This window comes from Hyaena hyaena, unplaced genomic scaffold, assembly GCF_003009895.1.
Source record: "Hyaena hyaena isolate Hyena2069 unplaced genomic scaffold, ASM300989v1 scaffold_106, whole genome shotgun sequence".
Lineage (NCBI taxonomy): Eukaryota > Metazoa > Chordata > Mammalia > Carnivora > Hyaenidae > Hyaena > Hyaena hyaena.
The window spans coordinates 1,941,561-1,961,398 of record NW_024080738.1 but is presented as its reverse complement, the minus strand read 5'-3'; the positions used below and the strand labels follow the sequence as shown (position 1 = coordinate 1,961,398).

Below are 19,838 nucleotides of genomic sequence, written 5' to 3'. Positions count from 1 at the left end.
CGTGGGGTTCCAACTCACAATCCTGAGATCAGGAGTCACATGCTCAACGGACTGAGCCAGCCAGGCTCTCCTTTTTTCATTATTTATTACTTACTATGTTTCATTACAGTTTTTAAAGTTTATTTCTTTTGAGAGAGGGAGACCCCGTGCAAGTGGGGAAGGGGCAGAAAGAGAGGAGAGGAGAGAATCCAGAGCAGTGCAGAGCCTGATGTGGGGCTCTGATGTGGGACTGCAAGATGATGACCTGAGCTGATGTAGGATGCTTAACAGACTGGGCCACCCAAGCACCGGGTTTCATTAAAGTTTTAGGAAGATTATTTCACAAAGATCCTACATGTCTTTCATTAAGATTTTATTCATTTATATTTTTGGTGCTATCTTCTAAGTCATATTTTATCTGTTGCCTGCATCCAGAAATGCAGTTGCAAACTTGCTAAATTCTCTTAGTTCTTATAATTTACAGACTGTTTCTTTCTACAGAATCATACTCTCTGACAATTTTGTATCTCCTTTTCTGTGTCAATTTTCTACTGGCATATAACAAATAACGTCAAACTCAGCGGCTTACAACATGCACATTATCTCCTGGTTTCTGTGGGTCACTTGGCTGGGTCCCCTCTTCTAGGTTTCACAAGGCTGCCAGCAGGCTGTCAGCCAGGACGTGCGCCTTTGCAGAGCGTAGGGTCCCCTTCCACGGCTGGTGGCGGAACTGGTATTTGAGGCTGTAGAAACTGAGATCCCCGTTTCGTTGCAGGCTGCCCCGTGCTCCCGGTGGGCCTGCAGTTTGCCACGTGCCCATGCACAGGCCTTCTCACAGGACAGCAGCTTCTTCGAAGCCGTAGAATTGTCACCCAGTTGGCTAACAAGGAGTCTTACATAATGTAATGTAGTCACAAGAGTGACTAATCCCGTCACTTTTGCCACAGAACATAACCCAATCAAGGGAGTCACCTCTGCCACAGTCTATTTGCTAGAAGCAAATCTCACGTTCTCTCCACACTCCACCTTGAACGGATGTCTTTCATAAACTGTAAAAAAATTTGCCTCCATTAACTATCCAAAGATAGCTTCTGACCCATTTCTTTTTTTTTTACCTTCTGGAAATCTGATTGAACAAATATTACTTTTTCCCCCCTTTCTTTCTTTTTAAAGTAGGCTCCATGCCCAACACGGGCCTTGAACTGAGTTCAAGAGTCACATGCTCTACTGACTGAGCCAGCCAGGTGCCTAACAAATGTTACCTTCTTATACCAATCTTTACCTCGCTTTCATATTTCTTTTCTCTTTTCTTCTCTCTACTACATATGGATTTCTTTAGATCTATTTTCCAGTATCTATTCTGTTACACTCCTTCACTAACTGTTTTTCCAAAATCTAATCACTTTTACTGTCTCTTGCCCTATGCTTTATCTTATATATACTTCATAGTGTGAATATGATCAGCCTGGTATTTAGAGGCTTTACAAAGTCTGTTTTTGTAGTCTGTTTCTCCTTGTGTGCAATCCTGCTGCTTTGTTTCCTTTTATGTTTTATAATTTGAATCCTCAGTTTATGATGGCTTCCTTCACAGGATTTTCATTTGCTTATGCTAGGGACCTGAAACACTATTAGGCTGGGGCCACTGTAAACTGAACTCTTGTTTTGAGTTTTGAATCTTCAATCTTTTGAGTTGTATGAAACCAAGTCACACTGCTAAGCACCATAGTAGAAAAATAAACAGTTCTAACTCTGGCATGAAGACCTAAAGGACTAGAAGGGGTTAGAACAAGCTGCTTATTTTTACAAGGTTACTTCTCGCTGGTGACCCAGACTTACACAAGGGTCACTAATTTATGGTGAAAAACATAAAAATATATAAATATGTATATACACAAATATATAAAATGTGTGTATGTAGATATACATTTTTGCTGCACATAAACCTATCTATAAATCATCTCAACTGTTACAGCACCCTGACATCAACAGATATGTGGCTAATAATTATATTTCAAAGAAGTACTGTCACTGAAAACAAAATTGCTGGAGGAAGCGGTCTTAAACTTATTACTAAGACAGTCTTCTGTTAAGAATTACTAACTGATCCTATGAATGTTGATTTTTCTCCATCCAAGAATATTCTTCAGTTACTATTACTTTTAAGCAATTTAACATTTATATCACTCAAATCAGATGTAGTAATTAACATAATATAGGAAAACTTCTGGTAAAATTAGTTAATTTAGTTGTATCTCCGGCTTGAAATAGAAATTTTGATAGTCTTCAATTGAACTGTATGCCACTTTCTTTTAGAATGTCTTGTTTTTCATTAAAATAATTTCTAAACCACTCTATATGTTCAACCTTCTGCTTAACACTCAGATACGGATTTTTGGAAAGGCCACAGGTCACCAGCTCCATGAAGTGGCGAATTGGTCCTTGTTTTGGAAAATCTTCCAGATATTTATCCAGAAATATATGTTCATGAAATTCTGAACCATCATCATCAAAACCTAGGAAATGAGATAAAAATACATTACAATTTTGATGTAAAACATCTCTCATAAAATTAACATTAATGGGTATTACAGTTAAAGGCATGAGCTTTGTAGTCAGACCTGGGTTTGCCCACCAACTTAACAACTGTGTGACTGCGCAAATTAATTAAGTTCTCTGAGCATCAGTTTTCAGGTATAAAATGAGGATTGAAATAGAACCTTCCTCATGGGGTTTCTATAAAGATTACATAGACACAAAGCTTATAAAACCCTTTTTATAAGACTTAGCACATTATACATGTTCAAAGGTAGCAACAATTACTGCTAGTGAATATTAAAAAAAAAATTTTTTTTTAATGTTTATTTTTGAGAGAGAGACAGAGCATGACTGGGGGAGGGGCAGACACAGAGAGGGAGACATAGAATCTGAAATAGGCTCCAGGCTCTGAGCTGTCAGCACAGAGCCCGACGTGGGGACCGAACTCGGGAATGGTGAGATCATGACCTGAGCTGAAGTTGGACACCCAACCAACTGAGCCACCCAGGCTCCCTGCTAGTGAATATTTTAATACCTAAAGCAAACCACTAAGAAAACTATACAATTAATCTAAAAAAAAACTACATAAACAAAATATGATAAAATCTTAAAACATGTTCAAGCAGCCCACAGGAAGCTCAAAAAAAGGAATGAGAAATGGAGAAAATGAACAGAAGACAAATAATAAAACAAGAGACTTATGTCCTAACAAATCAGTAATTACTTTTTTTTAATTTTATTTTTAAGTACCCAAGGTGGGGCTCGAACTCACAACCCTAAGATCAAGAGTCTCACACACTCTACCAACTGAACCAGCTAGGCATCCCAATCAATAATTACTTCAAATGTAAATGGTCTAAATACACCAATCAAAAGACAGAGATTGGCAGAGTGGATATAATAACATGCATCCAACTATATGCTTTCTATAAGAAACTCACTTCAAATACAACATAGGTAGGTTAAAAGTAAAAGGATGAAGAAAAATATATCCTGTTAACATCAGTCGTTAAAAAAAGAAAAGCATGAGTGGTTGGTTATACAATTAACAGATAAAACAGACTTCAGAGCAAAAAAAATTACAAGAAAGAAAAATGTTATATAACAAATGGGCCAATCCACCAAGAAGATATAGTGCTTTGAATTATGTATGCACCAAACAATATAGAGTTTCTAAATATGTGAAAGAAGAAATGATAGAAATAAAAGACTAACAGAAAAACCCACAATGATAGTTGGGCATCTCAAAAGTCCACTGTCAGCAATTCTGAGAACTGCAAAGTAGAAAATTAGCCAAGATAGAGAAGAACTGAACATCAACAAACGGTACCAAACTGATGTCTACACAGCACTCCACAGAACTATTGCAGAATACAAATTCTTTTTAAGCATTCATGGAACATTCACCTAGGTAGACCACATCCTGGGTCACAAACTGCAATACATTTAAAAAAATTGGAGTGATACATAGTACATTCTCTGATCATAATGGAATCAAACTAGAAATCAGTAACAGAAAGACAACAGGAAACAGTTAAAACTTAAACAAGATACTTAAAAATAATGCATAGGTCATAGAGGAAATCTCAAAGAAAATGTAGAAAAACACTCAGAATTGAATGAAAATGAAAACACAACATATCACAATTTGTGGAATGCAGCTAAAGCAGTCCTATAAAGGACACATACAGCACTAAATGCACATACAGAAGAGGAAAAGTCTCAATAATCTTTTTTTTAATGTTTATTTTTTTCGAGAGAGACAGAATGTGAGTAGGGGAGGGGCAGAGAGAGAAAGGGAGACACAGAAAATGAAGCAGCACAGAGCCTGACAGAGGGCTCAAACTCACAAACCGTGACACCATGACCTGAGACAGGTGGTCCATTCAAGTCAGTAATCTAAGTTCCCACCTTAAGAACCTAAAAAAGAGCAAAATAATCCTAAAGCAAGCAAAGGAAGGAAATAATAAACATTTGAAATGGATAAAACTAAAAATAGGAAAATAGAGAAAAATCAGTGAAACAAATACTTAGCTCTTTTTAAAAACAAATCTTCATTTTTTTTTTTTTTGAAAGCAACAGAGAGAGTGCAAGTGGTGGAGCAGTAGAGAGAGAGGTAGAGAGAGAATCCCAACCAGAGTCCTCACTGTCAGTGCAGAGCCAGATGTGGGGCTCGATCTCAGGAACCATGAGAGCATGACTCGAGCCGAAATCAAAAGTCAGATGCTTAACCAAGTCAGTGTCTTAATCCAAGCCACCCAGGTGCCCAGCCCCAATACTTAGTTCTTTAAAAACAAAATCAGTAAAATTCATAAGTCTCTATTAAGTCTGATAAAGAAAAAAGGAGAGGAATGAAATAGAAATGAAAAGGAGATTATTGCTACAAATCCTGAAATCATTAATGGCATAATAAGAGAATACCACAAATAACTACACACTAAAATTTCAACAATTTGGGGAAGAAAAAAATGGACAACTTAAAAAAATCAGAAAATTCAAACCAAAATATATCCTGAATACTTGTAACTATTAAAGAAAAGGAATTTGTAGTTTAAAAGTTCTCAAGAAAGAAATCCCTAAGCCCAGACGGCTTCACTTGAGAATCTTATTAAACACCAAAAGAAAAACTAATATCAGTCTTACACAAACTTTTCCAGAAACTAGAACACTCCTAACTCATTGTATAAGGCCAGTGTTACCTGGTTACCAAAATCAGACAAAGACACAACAACAAAACAAAAACAGAGAGAGAGAGAAAGAGAGAGAGAACTATGAACCATTATCTCTCATGGACTTAGAGGCAAAAACTTTAAACAAAATTAGCAAACAAATCCAACAATGTATAAAAAGATTTATATACCAGGATCAAGTGGGATTTACATCAGCTGTGCCGGGCTGATTCAACATTTGAAAACCAATGTAATTCGTTTCAACAGGTTGAAGAAGAAAAGTCATAGGACACAACACCAGTTTTTGATAACAACTTTCACCAAGTTAGAAAAAAAGAAAAATGACTTCAACTTGATAAAGAACATCTATAAAAAATCTGCAGCTAATATCATGCTTCATGGTGAAAGACTGAGGCTTTTCCCCTAAGTTCCATGAGCAAGACAATGAAGTCAGCTCTTACCATGATCTTACTAAAAATTTTAGCCACTGTAATAAGGAAGAAAAGACATAGAGATGGCAAAGGAAAAAATAAAACCATTCCTATCTGTAGATGACCTGTTTGTCTACACAGACGATCCCAAAGAATCTACAAAAAAACCTCCTGGAACTAATTAGTGAGTCCAGTAAGGTTACAGGATACAAAATCAACACACAAAAAATCAATCACATTTCTAATTAAACTGGAAGACTCAATCTATTAAGATATTAATTCTCTCCAAATTTATCTATATGTTTAAAGCACTTCCTGTCAAAACCTCAGTAAGGTTTTACTACCGACAAGTTTACTCTTAAAATTTATATGGAAAGGCACAATCTTGACAGAGAAGAATAAAACAGGAACAATAATGCTAACACTTACTGAAATAGCTATAAAAATCAAAAGCATAATACTGGCCGAGGGACAGACACACAGATTGATGGAACGGCAGTGAGGGCCAGAAATAGACCCTGCTATGGATCGAAATATGTCCTCCCAAAATCCATAGGTTGAGGTCCTGATCCCCAATGACTATATTTAGAGACAGGATCTTTCCAGAGACGAGTAAGGTTAAATGAAGTTGTAACAATGGCGTTCTGGTCCGATAGGCCTGGCGTCCTTATAGGAAGAAGGGGAGAAACCCAGAGAGCACACAGAGAAAAACAATCATGTGAAGATACAACAAGGAGGCAAATATCTGCAAACCGAGAGGCCTCAGGAGAAACAAAACTTGCTGGCACCTTGATCTTGGATTTCCAGCCTCCAGAACTACAAAGAAACAAATCTTGTTTAGCTACCCATCTATGGTATTTTGCTATGGCAGCCCTGTAGTAAGAGACCCACACAGTCATGGCCAGCTCTTTAAACAAAGGTGCAAAGACAATTCAATGAAGAAAGGGTAGCCTTTTCAACAAGTGGTGGCAGAGCAAATGGATATCTATTGACAAACACACAGAAAGAACCTCAACCTAAACCTCACACTTCATACAAACGAACCCCAAATGGATCATGAATTTAAATGTAAAATTATAAATCATATAGAAAAAAAAAATAGGGGATAGGCGCCTCTCTGGCTCAGTGGGTAGAGCAGGAGACTCGTGATCTAAGGGTTGTGCATTTGAGCCCTATGTTGTGTGTAGAGATTACTTAAAAATAGAATCTTTTTTTTAATGTTTATTTTTGATAGACAGAGCGTGAGTGCAGGAGGGTCAGAGAGGGAGATAATAGAATCAGAAGCAGGCTCCAGGCTCTAAGCTTCCAACACGGGGCTTGAACTCAGTAACTGTGAGATCATGACCTGAGCCAAATTTGGACACTTAACCAACTGAGCCACCCAGGCACCTCTAAGTTTATTTATTTTGAGAGAGTAGAGGGGTTGGGGGAGAGAGAATCAGCAAGGGAGGGGCAGAGAGAGAAGTAGACAGAGGATCCAAAGCAGCTCTGGGCTGACAGCAGAGAGCCTGAGCAGAGCTCAAACTCCCGAACCATGACATCATGACCTGAGCTGAACCAACTAAGTTCGGATGCTTAACTGATGAGCCACTCAGGTGCCCTAAAAATAAAATCTTAAAAAAAGAAAAGAGAAAACATAGGGGAAAATCTGGTTCAAAGGCTGGCAAAGAACTTGATAGCAAAAGCACCATCCATAAAAGGAAAAACCAGACCCCATCAAAATTAAAAACTTTTGCTCTGTCAAAGACCCCATTAAGAGGATGAAAAGACAAACTATGGACTGGGAAAAAAAATCTGCAAACCAAATATTCAATAGAGGGCTAGTATCTGGAATATATATATAGATGTATATATATATATCTATATATAAATAAATTTTATAAATACAAATAAATTATACATATATACATACACAATTCTTACAACTCAAGAGTAAGAAAACCAGACACTCCAATTAGAAAGTGGGCAAAAACCAGAAACAGACATTTCATTAAAGAAAATATACAGATGGCCAACACACACACACACACACACACACACACACACACACACACAGTCAACTGCTGTAGCGATTAAGGAAATGCAGATTAAAACCATAATGAGCTATCAATACATATCTATCAAAGGTAAACAAATCTAAAAGACAAACAGACAATATCAATTGCTGGAGGGAATATAAAATGGCACAGCTACGCTAGATATCAGTTTAGAAGTTTCTTTAAAAAGAAAATATGCGGGGTGCCTGGTGGCTCAGTCAGTTAAGCATCTGACTTCAGCTCAGGTCATGATCTCACGATTTGTGGGTTTGAGCCCTGCGTTGGGCTCTGTCCTGACAGCTAGCTCAGAGCCTGGAGCCTGTCTTCAGATTCTGTGTCTCCCTCTCTCTGACCCTTACCTGCTCATGCTGTCTCTCTCTCTCAAAAATAAATAAAACAAAAAAAAAAAGTAAATATGCAACTACCATATGACCCAACAATTTCACACCTAGGTATTTACCCTAAGGAAATGGAAATTTATATTCATACAAAATTCTGTACACAGGTATTTATAGTACCTTTATTCATAATAGCTCCAAACTGGTAACAACCCAGGTTTTTTTTTTTTTTAATCAGGTGAATGCTTAAACAAACAAATAAACCCACAAACATATTGATAAATGTAACAGCTTGGATACATCCCCAGAGAATTAATCAGGTGGAGTAGAAAAAGAGCCAGTCCCCAAAGGTTACACATTATATGGTTCTATCTGTATATACTTTTTTTAAGTCTATTTATTTTGAGAGAAGAAGAGAGAGAAAGAGAGTACTCCCACAAGCACACCAGGGAGGGGCACAGAGGGGGAGAGGGAGAATCACAAGTAGGCTCCAAGCTAAGGACATTAGGCTCAATCTCAGGAACCAGGAGGCCATGACCTGGGCCGAAATTAAGAGTCAGATGCTTAATTAACTGAGCCACTCAGATATCCTGTATGTATTTCCTGAAGTGAGAGAATAATAGAAATGTAGAAGCATTTTAATGATTGTCAGGGATCCAAGACAAAGAAGGGGAGGCAGTGGGTGGCAAACAGGTGGTGTCATAAAAGGCTTATACAAGGGCTCCTTGAGGAGCCTGACTGTGGTGGTGGTCACGTGAGTCTACATATATGACAAAATTGCATAGAACTAAATGCGTACATACACAAGAGTACTTGTCAACTGGAGACATCTGAACATGGCTGAAGAACTATCAATGCCAAGTGCCTGGCTGTAATATTAGACAATGGTTCTGCAAGAAGTAACTATTGGGAGAAAACAGGTAGAGGCTATCCAGGATATTTATTATTTCTTCAGTGGCTGTGAATCTACAATTAACTCAAGATAGAAGGGTTGAAAAATGCTTTCTAATTGCCTGGAGTTAGTTTATATTTACTGAAAGAGATGTTTTAAAAAATTTATTTGGACATTTAAAGATCTATACATTATTTTTATTAAAACAAAAGTAAATAAAAAAGAAGTCAAGGTGGTAGATGGACAAATGGCCACACATCATTCCTATGCTTCTATACATGCCCCTTTACAGTGTGACTTTGCCATTCGTCCCGTAAATAGGCGGAGCCTGTCTCTCAAACCTTGAATTCAGGGTTGGCCAAATGACCTGCTTTGTCAATGGGATATTACTAAACACAGTGCAAGCAAAAGCTTGAGAAGCACTTACACATCAATCCTTGCTCTTCCTTGCTGTTAGGAACCCAACCACAGCCATGTGAAGCCCAAGCTGGGCTGTGAAATGGTGAGTGATATACAACCCAGGTACCTCCATCTCCCCTGACAATAGCCAGCACCAACAACCAGACATATGAGACCAGCCAGCCACTCTAGAAGGATCTACCCTCAGCTAAGCTGCCAAAACCATTCAGAAAACCCATAAATTCATGAGCAGTTCTAACTTAGTTGTTGTTTTAATAAGTTATGGAGTGGCATGTTAAGCAACAAAAACTGATACACTTCAGAACACGATTTGGTAGCATATGTATGGCTAAAGAATATTCCAGGGCAAGACTCTGTTAACTGGGTAAAAATACGGTTAAAAATATGGTAAAAATACGATTAAATTTAAAGCCAAAGCTAAAATAAAAATGTTTTTATTATCAATCCAATATAAAATAATGACTATAAAATCTAAGTGGGAATAATGCCACCTAACTGCTCTTGTAAATCTCTCTGCTGGCAAAGCAAAACAGAAGGGACAAACGAGTTCTTAAAAAAAAAAAAAAAAAAAAAAAGAGAAAGAAAAAAAGCTACTTCAAATTGGAAAATAATTTATATGTTTTACATGGCAAAACAACAAACTGTAGTTTTTTATATAAATGAAAAACAAAACACTGGGAAGTGAAGCTGTAAACCCAGGACATATCATTTCGTCATTTTCAATATTAGGTTCAGAAAACTGGCATGGCCTGCCCCTAGAAATAAAACCCCTTTCCCCAAAAGCATCTAAGTAAATCTTCATGAAGCCAAGTATTAGCAGAGAGAGCATGACATTTTATTAATCTTAAAATTTTAAAATAAGAAATATAGCAGAATCTTATGGAACTGCTGAGGCTCCAAATTTTAATGCCAGTCTCTTAAAGGATTCTGAAGTTCCTAAGTGTATACTGAGGGGAGTGATCAAAGTGAGAAAGTTTCCACAGTTCCTTTCCTGTTTTTCATTCAGATAACAATTGCCTTAAAGAGCTGGAAATGAGATACCTCCCTTTCCCACCATGAAGCATCAATAATATGTACAGTGTGTATGGAAACTTGTCACATTTATCTCTCCAACCTGACCAAAAGACATGTTATTTTTCCTTTTGTAAAAATCAAACTCTCTTAAAAATCAGGTCAAATTTAAGATAAGTTCCTTTGGACATCCAAGATTTTGATGAACTTAAGTGTTTTATTTTTTTATTGTTATTTTTTTATTTATTTCTTAAAATTTACATCCAAGTTAGCTAGCATATAGTGCAATATATGCAATATAGCATATAGTGCAACAGTGATTTCAAGAGTAGATTCCTTAACACCCCTGACCCATTTAGCCCATCCCCCCTCCCACACCCCCTCCAGCAACCCTCTGTTTGTTCTCCATATTTAAGAGTCTCTTATGTTTTGTCCCCCTCCCTGGTTTTATACTATTTTTGCTTCCCTTCCCTTATGTTCATCTGTTTTCTATCTGAANCACCCCTGACCCATTTAGCCCATCCCCCCTCCCACACTCCCTCCAGCAACCCTCTGTTTGTTCTCCATATTTAAGAGTCTCTTATGTTTTGTCCCCCTCCCTGGTTTTATATTATTTTTGCTTCCTTTCCCTTATGTTCATCTGTTTTCTATCTGAAGTCTTCATATGATTGAAGTCATATGATATTTATCTTTCTCTGACTAATATGGCTTAGCCTAATACCCTCTAGTTCCATCCATGTAGTTGCAAATGATAAGAATTCATTTTTTGATTGCCCAGTAATACTCCATTGTATACATATGTATGTGTATATACACATGTATATACACACCAACATCTTTATCCATTCATCCCACCGATGGACGTTTGGGCTCTTTCCATACTTTGGCTATTGTTGATAGTGCTGCTATAAACACTGGGGTGCATGTGCCCCTTAGAAACAGCACACCTGTATCCCTTGGATAAATACCAAATAGTGCAATTGCTGGGTCGTAGGGTAGTTCTATTTTTAATTTTTTAAGGACCTCCATACTGTTTTCCAGAGTGCCTGCACAGTCTGCATTCCCACCAGCAGTGCAAAAGAGATCCTCTTTCTCCACATCCTCACCAACATCTATTGCTCCCTGAGTTGTTAACGTTAGCTGTTCTGACGGGTGTGAGGTAGTATCTCAGTGTGGTTTTGATTTGTATTTCCCTGATGGTGAGTAATGTTGAGCATTTTCTCAGGTGTCAGTTGGCCATGTGGATGTCTTGAATTTAAAATGTTTTTTGGTGATAATGTACACCAACCTATAATTTCCTGTTACCCTATTTGGTGATTGCTAAAAAATACATATCCTCACTAACAGTTTGAGATTTAAAATCCTTAGAGTGTAGTAAAATCCTCTCACAATACTGTTGTTGTAGGAACCGCGAATGGTGACAGTTGATGATGCTTTACTTGTACAAGCTCACTTATTTCTCAGAAGAATCCCATAAAATAAGTCCTATTATTATTTCCATCATTTCACAGACCAGGGAAGTGAGGCTTAGAGAGATAATGCATACAACTTACTCGAAACTTGAACTCCTAACCACGATCTCTCCTAAATAAAGTCACATGTTATTCTACTTCAATATTGGGTTTTAAAACCACGTTTTTAACCATGAGGACTTGGAACACCCAAGTTTCATCAAATAATGAAATCTTCCCTTAATATTATATACTGTATTTTGGTTTTTTCCCTACAATTTTTTAAATGTTTATTTATTTCTGAGAGAGAGATAAAAGAGTGCGAGCAGGGCAGGGGCAGAAAGAGGGAGACACAGATTCTGAAGCAGGGTCCAGGCTCCGAGCTGTCAGCACAAAGCCTGACGTAGGGTTTGAACCCACAAACCACGAGATCATGACCTGAGCTGAAGTCAGATACTCAACTGACTGAGCCACCCAAGTACCCCCTCAAAAAATTTTAATTTATTTATTTTTAGTTTTTTAATGTTAATTTATTCTTGAGAGAGAGACAGAGCACAAGCAGGGGCAGAGAGAGAGAGGGAGACACAGAATCTGAAGCAGGATCTAGGCTCTGAGCTGTCAGCACAGAGCCCAATGCGGGGCTCGAACCCATGAACCATGAGAGCATGACCTGAACTGAAGTCGGACGCTCAACCGATTGAGCCACCCAGACGCCCCTCTAAATTTTTTTAATGTTTATTTATTTTTGAGAGAGACAGAGCACCAATGGGGGAGGGGCAGAAAGAGAGGGAGGCACAGAATCTGAAGCAGCCTCCAGGCTCTGAGGTGTCAGTACAGAGCCCGACGTGGGGCTTGAAGTCACAAACTGTGAGATCATGACCTGAGCTGAATGAAGTTGGTTTCTTAACCAACTGAGCCACCCAGCCACCCCAGTTTTTTTCACCTCCTAAAATCCTATGTTCATACAGGAGGGAAAATGAACGAACCCTTCTTCACATGTATTATATGCCAAGAACTGTGCTGAGCAAACCAGTTAACTTTGTCCTATTTCTTACACTCTTCCAGTAAAGTATCTTTAATTTTACAGATGAGGAAACTAAGGCTCAGGAGGTTAAACAGGTTCCTTAAAGGCAAATGGCTAAGCAATGAGAGAGCTCAGATCTGTACTCTGTACAACTGAAAAGTCCTTGGGCTTTTTTTTCACCTTTCCCTGACACCTATGAGTGTGGAAAGCATACTACTTTGGGAAATACACATGTTATGTAACAGATGAAACATAGCATCCTTTATTACTGCAAATACCACACGAAAACATAAAATATTAAGAATTTGCTAAGGAACTGTAAGTCTCTAAAAACTTTTCCTGTACAAAGTAGCACTTCATCAAGACAGAAGACAAAGTATTTCTGATATTTAAGTTTCTGTTCCACTTATGAATCCAAACAAATGAAATGTCATCAAAAAATAAGACGCTGAGTTGACAGCATAATACTACAAAGGTTAAAATATAGGCTACACTTTCCTAAGACTTACTGAGGTGTTTGCCACTCCTACCTAACTGCACCAGAAAAGTAAACGAATCTCTTCTAGTTGGAAACATATCTAAAATGTTTAACTGATGATGACAGAAAAATTCCACAGAACTTACGTAGCACAGTGCAACACTGTTTTCCTTTTGAGTGAGAAAGAGGAATCATCTCCAGAATAATCTCCAGGAAAGTAGGTAACAGCATCTGGTAGCTCAAAGCATCTATGTGGTTGCAACCAGAGTTCTAGAACATTTCAAAGCCTTCCAACATTTTTGCTTTGAGTGGTTTTCAAGTACGAGAAGCTTGTACCTCATTAATGGCATGGTTTTATGAGTAAAAATAACCCGCATAAGGCTTTAAGAGTTGTAATGTTCTCTAAAATTGAAATAGAACGTCATTCCCAGGATTTAATATATAAGATTTTCCAGGAAATCCTGGCTGAGCAACTAGAGAACTGTCATCATTTGCAGTCACCACTTTCATGTCCCAAAGCAACTCATGATGCATTTCTGCCATATAATTTTACTTCATTTTCCTTGTCAAACATCTAGAATTAAGGGAAGTTCTAACACTCCTTTTATTTTCTAAAGATTTTATTTTTATGTATTTTTAAAATTTTTATTTATTTTTTTAGAAAGAGAAAGTAGGGGGCGGGGAGGGGCAGAAAAAGAGGGAGACACAGAATCCGAAGGAGGCTCCAGACTCCAAGCTGTCAGCACAGAGCCCGATGCGGGGCTCCAACTCATGAACCGCGAGATCATGACCTGAGCTGAAGTCTGACACTCAACTGACTGAGCCACCCAGGTACCCCTAAAGATTTTATTTTTAAGTAAAGTCTACACCCAACGCAGGTCTTGAACTCACAACCCCGAACCCCGAGATCAAGAGCTGCATGCTCCATTACCTGAGCCAGCCAGGCGCATCTCTAACATTCCTTTTAAAAACACTGTGAGGGGGCGCCTGGGTGGCTTAGTCGGTTAAGTGTCCGGCTTTCGCTTAGGTCATGATCTCGCAGTTCGTGGGTTCGAGCCCCGCGTCGGTCTCTGTGCTGACTGCCAGCTCAGAGCCTGGAGCCTGTTTCAGAGTCTGTGACTCCCTCTCTCTGACCCTCCCCTGCTCACGCTGTCTCTCTCTCTCTCTCTCCTAGAAATAAATAAAAATGTTTAAAAAAAAATAAAAACACTGTGAGATTTTTTTTTTCAGACACCACAAAGAAATTTATACAAAGTTCTGAAATTCATGTAAATAACTAGACTCTATGACTGAACATCTGTCAGGTTTAATCCCCATCACTGAATTTTATAAAACTCTGAAATTAAGACTTACCTGCTTCATTGTTAATTGGAAACTCCCACAGTTTCCCCTCTTTTGTCCACTGGATCATCTCCTCAAAACCATTCTGCAGGGGCTGTTCGTTTACCTGGGCTAACTGCTTAGCAAACTCCACATCCCAAAGTGAAGGTGTGGTCTCTGTTTAATAAAAACATTTCAAATAATCACAAGTCAATGCATATATAGCTTTATTTTTACAAAAATGTTATAATCAACTCCAAATTGGTAAACCATTTCAGGCCCTGAGGCATATACATAAACAGTATACAATGAAAGGTCATTCTCTCAGAGCTAAAACTGTACAAAAATGACATAAAAAGCCTGCAGCAATAATAACTGCAAGTCTTAGCTTTTGTTTTACTACACTGCTAGGCAAGCAACCCCTACAGTCTTACTGCCCCCTCTACTGGAAAGGAAAAAATATATATTTTGTTTAAGGATGTATTCATGAATGTGAATATTTTTATAAGACATGACTTTGATATTTTAAGTCGAGCCTGTTTACCTTTCAGTCTATCGAAATACGTCACTAATGTACAACAAATAAAGACCACAGAAAATAAATTAACATAATAATACTACTACTAACAGACATGGAGCACTTACTGCACGCTGTGCAAATGCTTTTTCTTAGTTCATTTAATCCTCACAACGAACCCTCTGAGTTTAAAGTTAATATCATGTTAGTTTATAACCACCATCATATCACATTTTAATCATTTTTATTTGCTTTGGAAAAGTAAGACATCTTTGGAGAATGAACTGTATTCCCACCAGTCACTGTTGGTGGGAATGTAAAATGGCACAACCTCTGAAAAAGTCTGGCAGTTTCTTAAAAAGTCAAAAAATAAACTTTATATACAATCATGTGACTCCTAGATATTTACCCAAGAGAAAACATATGTCCACACAGACTTGTATGTGAAAGTTCATATACAACCATGCCTGACTACACACTGACTGACTGCTAGACAGATTTTAATTATGTTGGCTAGAACATCTCATACAGAGAAAAGGTCACAGCAGTGAGGCTTAATTAGCCACATTTCCAGAGTAACCATAACAGCAAAATAACTTAATTATCATAGTCACCTTTTATAGATTTATTCAATGGACACTGGTCAGCCTATATCTTTTCCATGATCATGATCATCAACACCATCATTTTTTAAATTAAAAAAACTTTTTATACTTTATTTTATATTTGAGAGAGAAAGAGAGAGAGAGAGCACACAAGCAGGGGAGGGGCAGACAGAGGGAGACACAGAATCTGAAGCAGGCTCCAGGCTCTGAGCTGTCAGCACAGAGCTCAACGCTGGGCTTGAACTCACAAGCAATGAGATCATGACCTGAGCTGAAGTCAGACGCTGAACCGACTGGGCTCCCCAGGCGCCCCAACACCAACATCACTGTTACTGCTAATAGCCACATCTATATACTGAATTCCCACTGTGCTCCCGGCACTGTGCCTGATAATTTACTTACATTAGTTCATTTAATCCTTGAGAGTCATGTGCTAGCCGTATTTTATAGACAGAGAAAAGAAAACTCAAGAGGTTAGTATGGCAGAACTTGAATTTGAATAATCCACATCTATCAAATACCGAAAACTCCCTCCATTAAGCTATATGGCCTCCCGGCTCTAAATCACTCCAGGATAAGCAGTAGGGTCTATGACTATATCCTTTGCAGCAGTGGTAGGAACATGGAGGGAGCAAATGTGGGAATCCTGGGATAGAAGAACTCATTTATTCCGTCAATAAATAATTACTGAATGCCAATTATATGTCAGGCATTATTTTAGGTGATAGGGAAACAGCAGTAAATAAACTCTAAATTTAAGTCTGCATGTTGTTGCTACTGTATTTAATTGAGAATAAAAGACATTCTTTAGACTCATTCAAGTATAACTAATTAAAACAGTGCCTTCATTAGAGTAAATTTTCATAAATTTGCATATTACTTTCCTTATTAAAGTATAATCATTTTATACTGTTTTATAAAAGTTCAGTACTTCCTTGCCAGCTAATTTCAGTTTTAGGAATAGGATTTCTGACTGAAAAAAGCAAATTGGCTTCTTCAAGAATCCAAGTGCCTCTTCTGGCTGTTCATTAGGTGGACAACAGCAGCTGCCCTCAGAGTAAATTCCCTTTTTTAAAAAAATGTTTCTTTATCTTGAGCACGTGCGAGCTCAAACAGTGCAGTTTTCACAAGAGAAGGAGGGTTGTTCTCTTAGCTTCACCTTTAGTTTAAATGAAGAAACACTGATTGAATTAATGTAAATACAAAGTAAAGTTAGATAAAGTGATTTCAAGTCATTCAACTTTTCCTCTATGGGTAGATATTGTAGAGCTCAATTTGTTCAAAAAAAAAAGTTACAATTTAACATAACGAATTCCTGTGATCTGTGAGTCACCTGCCTAGGTGCTGCTGCGTACACAAATGTCAGTGACAGCTAAGCCCTAACATCTAAACGTTTATTGAATATTGGGAAAAATCAGAGGTTTATAGAAGTTAAGTGATAGATTAAATGAGCCATTGGAGGCTGGCCTCACAACTTAAAAATCAATGATAAAATTATTTCTAACTAAAATTATTTCTAAAGCTAACTTAGAGGTTTTTGGAAATGAGAGTCACTTGTAAGCTGAAGACCATTTGTACTGAATTTCCTCATCTATTTTGTCACTAAACCATATTTAATGTCAAGCAAGAGGACATCTCATTTCTCTTTTAATTAGACTCCAAATGATGAATTTGAAGGATCTGACTTCTTACCCAAAGAAAGGGAAAGACTAGAGAACAAGGACTGGCTATGTATTAAGGAAAAAAACACAAGACTACTGAGTATGTTTCCTGAATGTTCTTCTTCCCAGCTCTGGAACAATCACCAAATCACTTCACTACGTTACTGCTATAAATGCTATCTCCTCTTCTGGACAGCAAGCTGCTCTAGGGCCGAAATCAGGTTCTACTTTGTAATAGCACAGCTGCAAATGGTGGGGGATCATTCTCATCCAAATCAGTGGCCAACTGATCGCTCTGGATTCGTGAAGTTGGGAGGACTTTCCTCCTGCTGTCTCCTTGCATGCAACACGTCAAGGGAGGAATCTGACCAGGACTAACAATGTCAACAACTACATTCATAAGCAGGACCCAGGCCAATGACAGAGTGGCATATTACAATACCTGACATATGTAATCAAAACATTAAGCACATTTTGAAAGGACATTTTTGAAAGATGGAATGTTTCTATACTTGAGAAACAGTGTTCTTCTTCTTCTTCTTTTTTAATGTTTATATATTTATCTTGGGGGGGGGGGGGAGAGAGAGAGTGCATGTGCACGGAAGAGAGAAAGGGGGAGAGAGAGTCCCAAGCAGGTTCCGTGATGAGAGGCTTCATCCCGCAAATCATGACCTGAGCCAAAACCAAGACTTGGACCCTTAACTGACTGAGCCACCCAGGCACCCCTAATAGTGTTGTTCTTAACAAACCTGTTTCAGGTGACTCTTCAGTAATAGCCTTAAGGTCAAAAATATTAAGTCTCTTTCCTTTGAGCATATTTTTCCTAAGACTGAAAAAGAAAAAACAATTTAAGTTAATATTTTTATAAACTACCAACAAAGAATTATTTATGAGAAGAAAATTTTACATGAAACACTGTAGAAATTTTAAAAAATTCCACTGACCCACACCCAAGCCTTTCGACTAAATCTCCACCTCTTTACAACTGACAATGAGAAAGCGGAACAAATGCACTTGAATTTTTGCATCATGATACAATAAAGCAGGTTAAGTAGTTTAATTTCTAAAATAGCTAATTGAAAAGATTAGCTTAAATTTTTACGTGATCCATTTCATAGTAAGGTTTTAGAAAACTCAACATTAGAAAGCTATTAAAATATGCATATTTAACAAACAAACGTTTGTTAAAGTCAACGTTTGTCTTAGTTTAAGGGCAGAAAACACTGCATGTTTAATTACAAACAGTAATTATAAAAGATGGCATAGATAAATCAAAACATTCCCACTTATAAAGCAATCATTCTGTAATTTTAACATAATGATTAACTTTATATAACATTTTTAATTAACTATTGAAATTAATGTCAGAAAGTTAATAACTTTTCCTTGTATATTTTAATCAACTGCTTCATGCATTAATTCACATTCATACTTATATAAACTTACTGGCAGATTAAAACTAGTTTGAGGGGCACCTGGGTGGCTCAGTCGCTTGGGCAACCAACTTCACTCAGGTCATGATCTCAGAGATCATGAGTTCAAGCCCTGCATCAGGCTCTGTGCTGACAGCTGAGAGCCTGGAGCCTGCTTCGGATTTGGTGTCTCCCTCTCTCTCTACCCCTCCCCCGCTCACATTGTGTCTCTCTCCTCCAAAAATAAACATTAAAAAAAATTTTTTTAAGTGTAAAAACTGCAGAGTTAATTTTAAAGTAATTTTGAATTCTTTTCTGGATCACATTACTTTTCTCTATGAAATTACACTAACTGAAAAAACTGCAAATACCATATTAAAATTAGATAAAGTGATCTTATGAAATTACACTAACTGAAAAAACTGCAAATACCATATTAAAATTAGATAAAGTGATCTCAAATCACCTCAGTTTTCCTCTAGCAGGTCCCCAAGTATTTTTTTAAATGTTTTCATTTACTTTTGAGAGAGAGAAACAGAGTGTGAGCTGGGGAGGGACAGAGAGAGAGGGAGACACAGAAACTGAAACAGGCCCCAGGCTCTCAGCTGTCAGCACAGAGCCTGACGCGGGGCTCGAACCCACAGCCTTGAGATCATGACCTGAACTGAAGTTGGACGCTCAATCGACTGAGCCACCCAGGCACCCTGTGGTCTCCAAGTATTTTTAAACAAAGGTATTTATGCTCCAGAACTATCCTAAGGGCTCTGCGTTCTTCTCAGTACCCAGCAGTCCACTACTGTGCATCAGGTCAACAGGACAACAGATTAAGGCGACTCACGGTAAAGAGGGAATGACCTGGTGAAGCATGGGATTTTAGAACGAACTAAAGAGGAAAGGAAAGGAACAGACATTTGCTGTGCGTCTACTGTATGTAGTCTGTACATTCCTTTCCTAGTTCTCAAGAAAGCCGAGGAAAGAGACCAGCGAGGGATGACTCTAGCGCAGCGCTGAGACGGAGGTATGCCAGAATGACTCCAGAGCCAGTGCTCTGTACACCCC

General features: G+C 38.0%; 1 protein-coding gene across 2 annotated transcripts in view; it reads right to left on the bottom strand.

Moving 5' to 3' along the window:
- Positions 1 to 337: 337 nt before the first annotated feature.
- The window catches only part of MRPS31 (mitochondrial ribosomal protein S31), a 31,206-nt gene continuing 11,705 nt past the window's right edge, over positions 338 to 19,838 (bottom strand). For both annotated transcript variants that reach the window (XM_039236110.1, XM_039236111.1), the window contains 3 exons: positions 18,117 to 18,196; positions 14,618 to 14,761; positions 338 to 2,492 (listed from right to left, as the gene is read on the bottom strand). In XM_039236110.1, the coding sequence (XP_039092041.1) occupies positions 2,263 to 2,492; positions 14,618 to 14,761; positions 18,117 to 18,196 (454 nt within the window). In that variant the 3' untranslated portion in view covers positions 338 to 2,262. The remainder of the gene's footprint in view (positions 2,493 to 14,617; positions 14,762 to 18,116; positions 18,197 to 19,838) is intronic.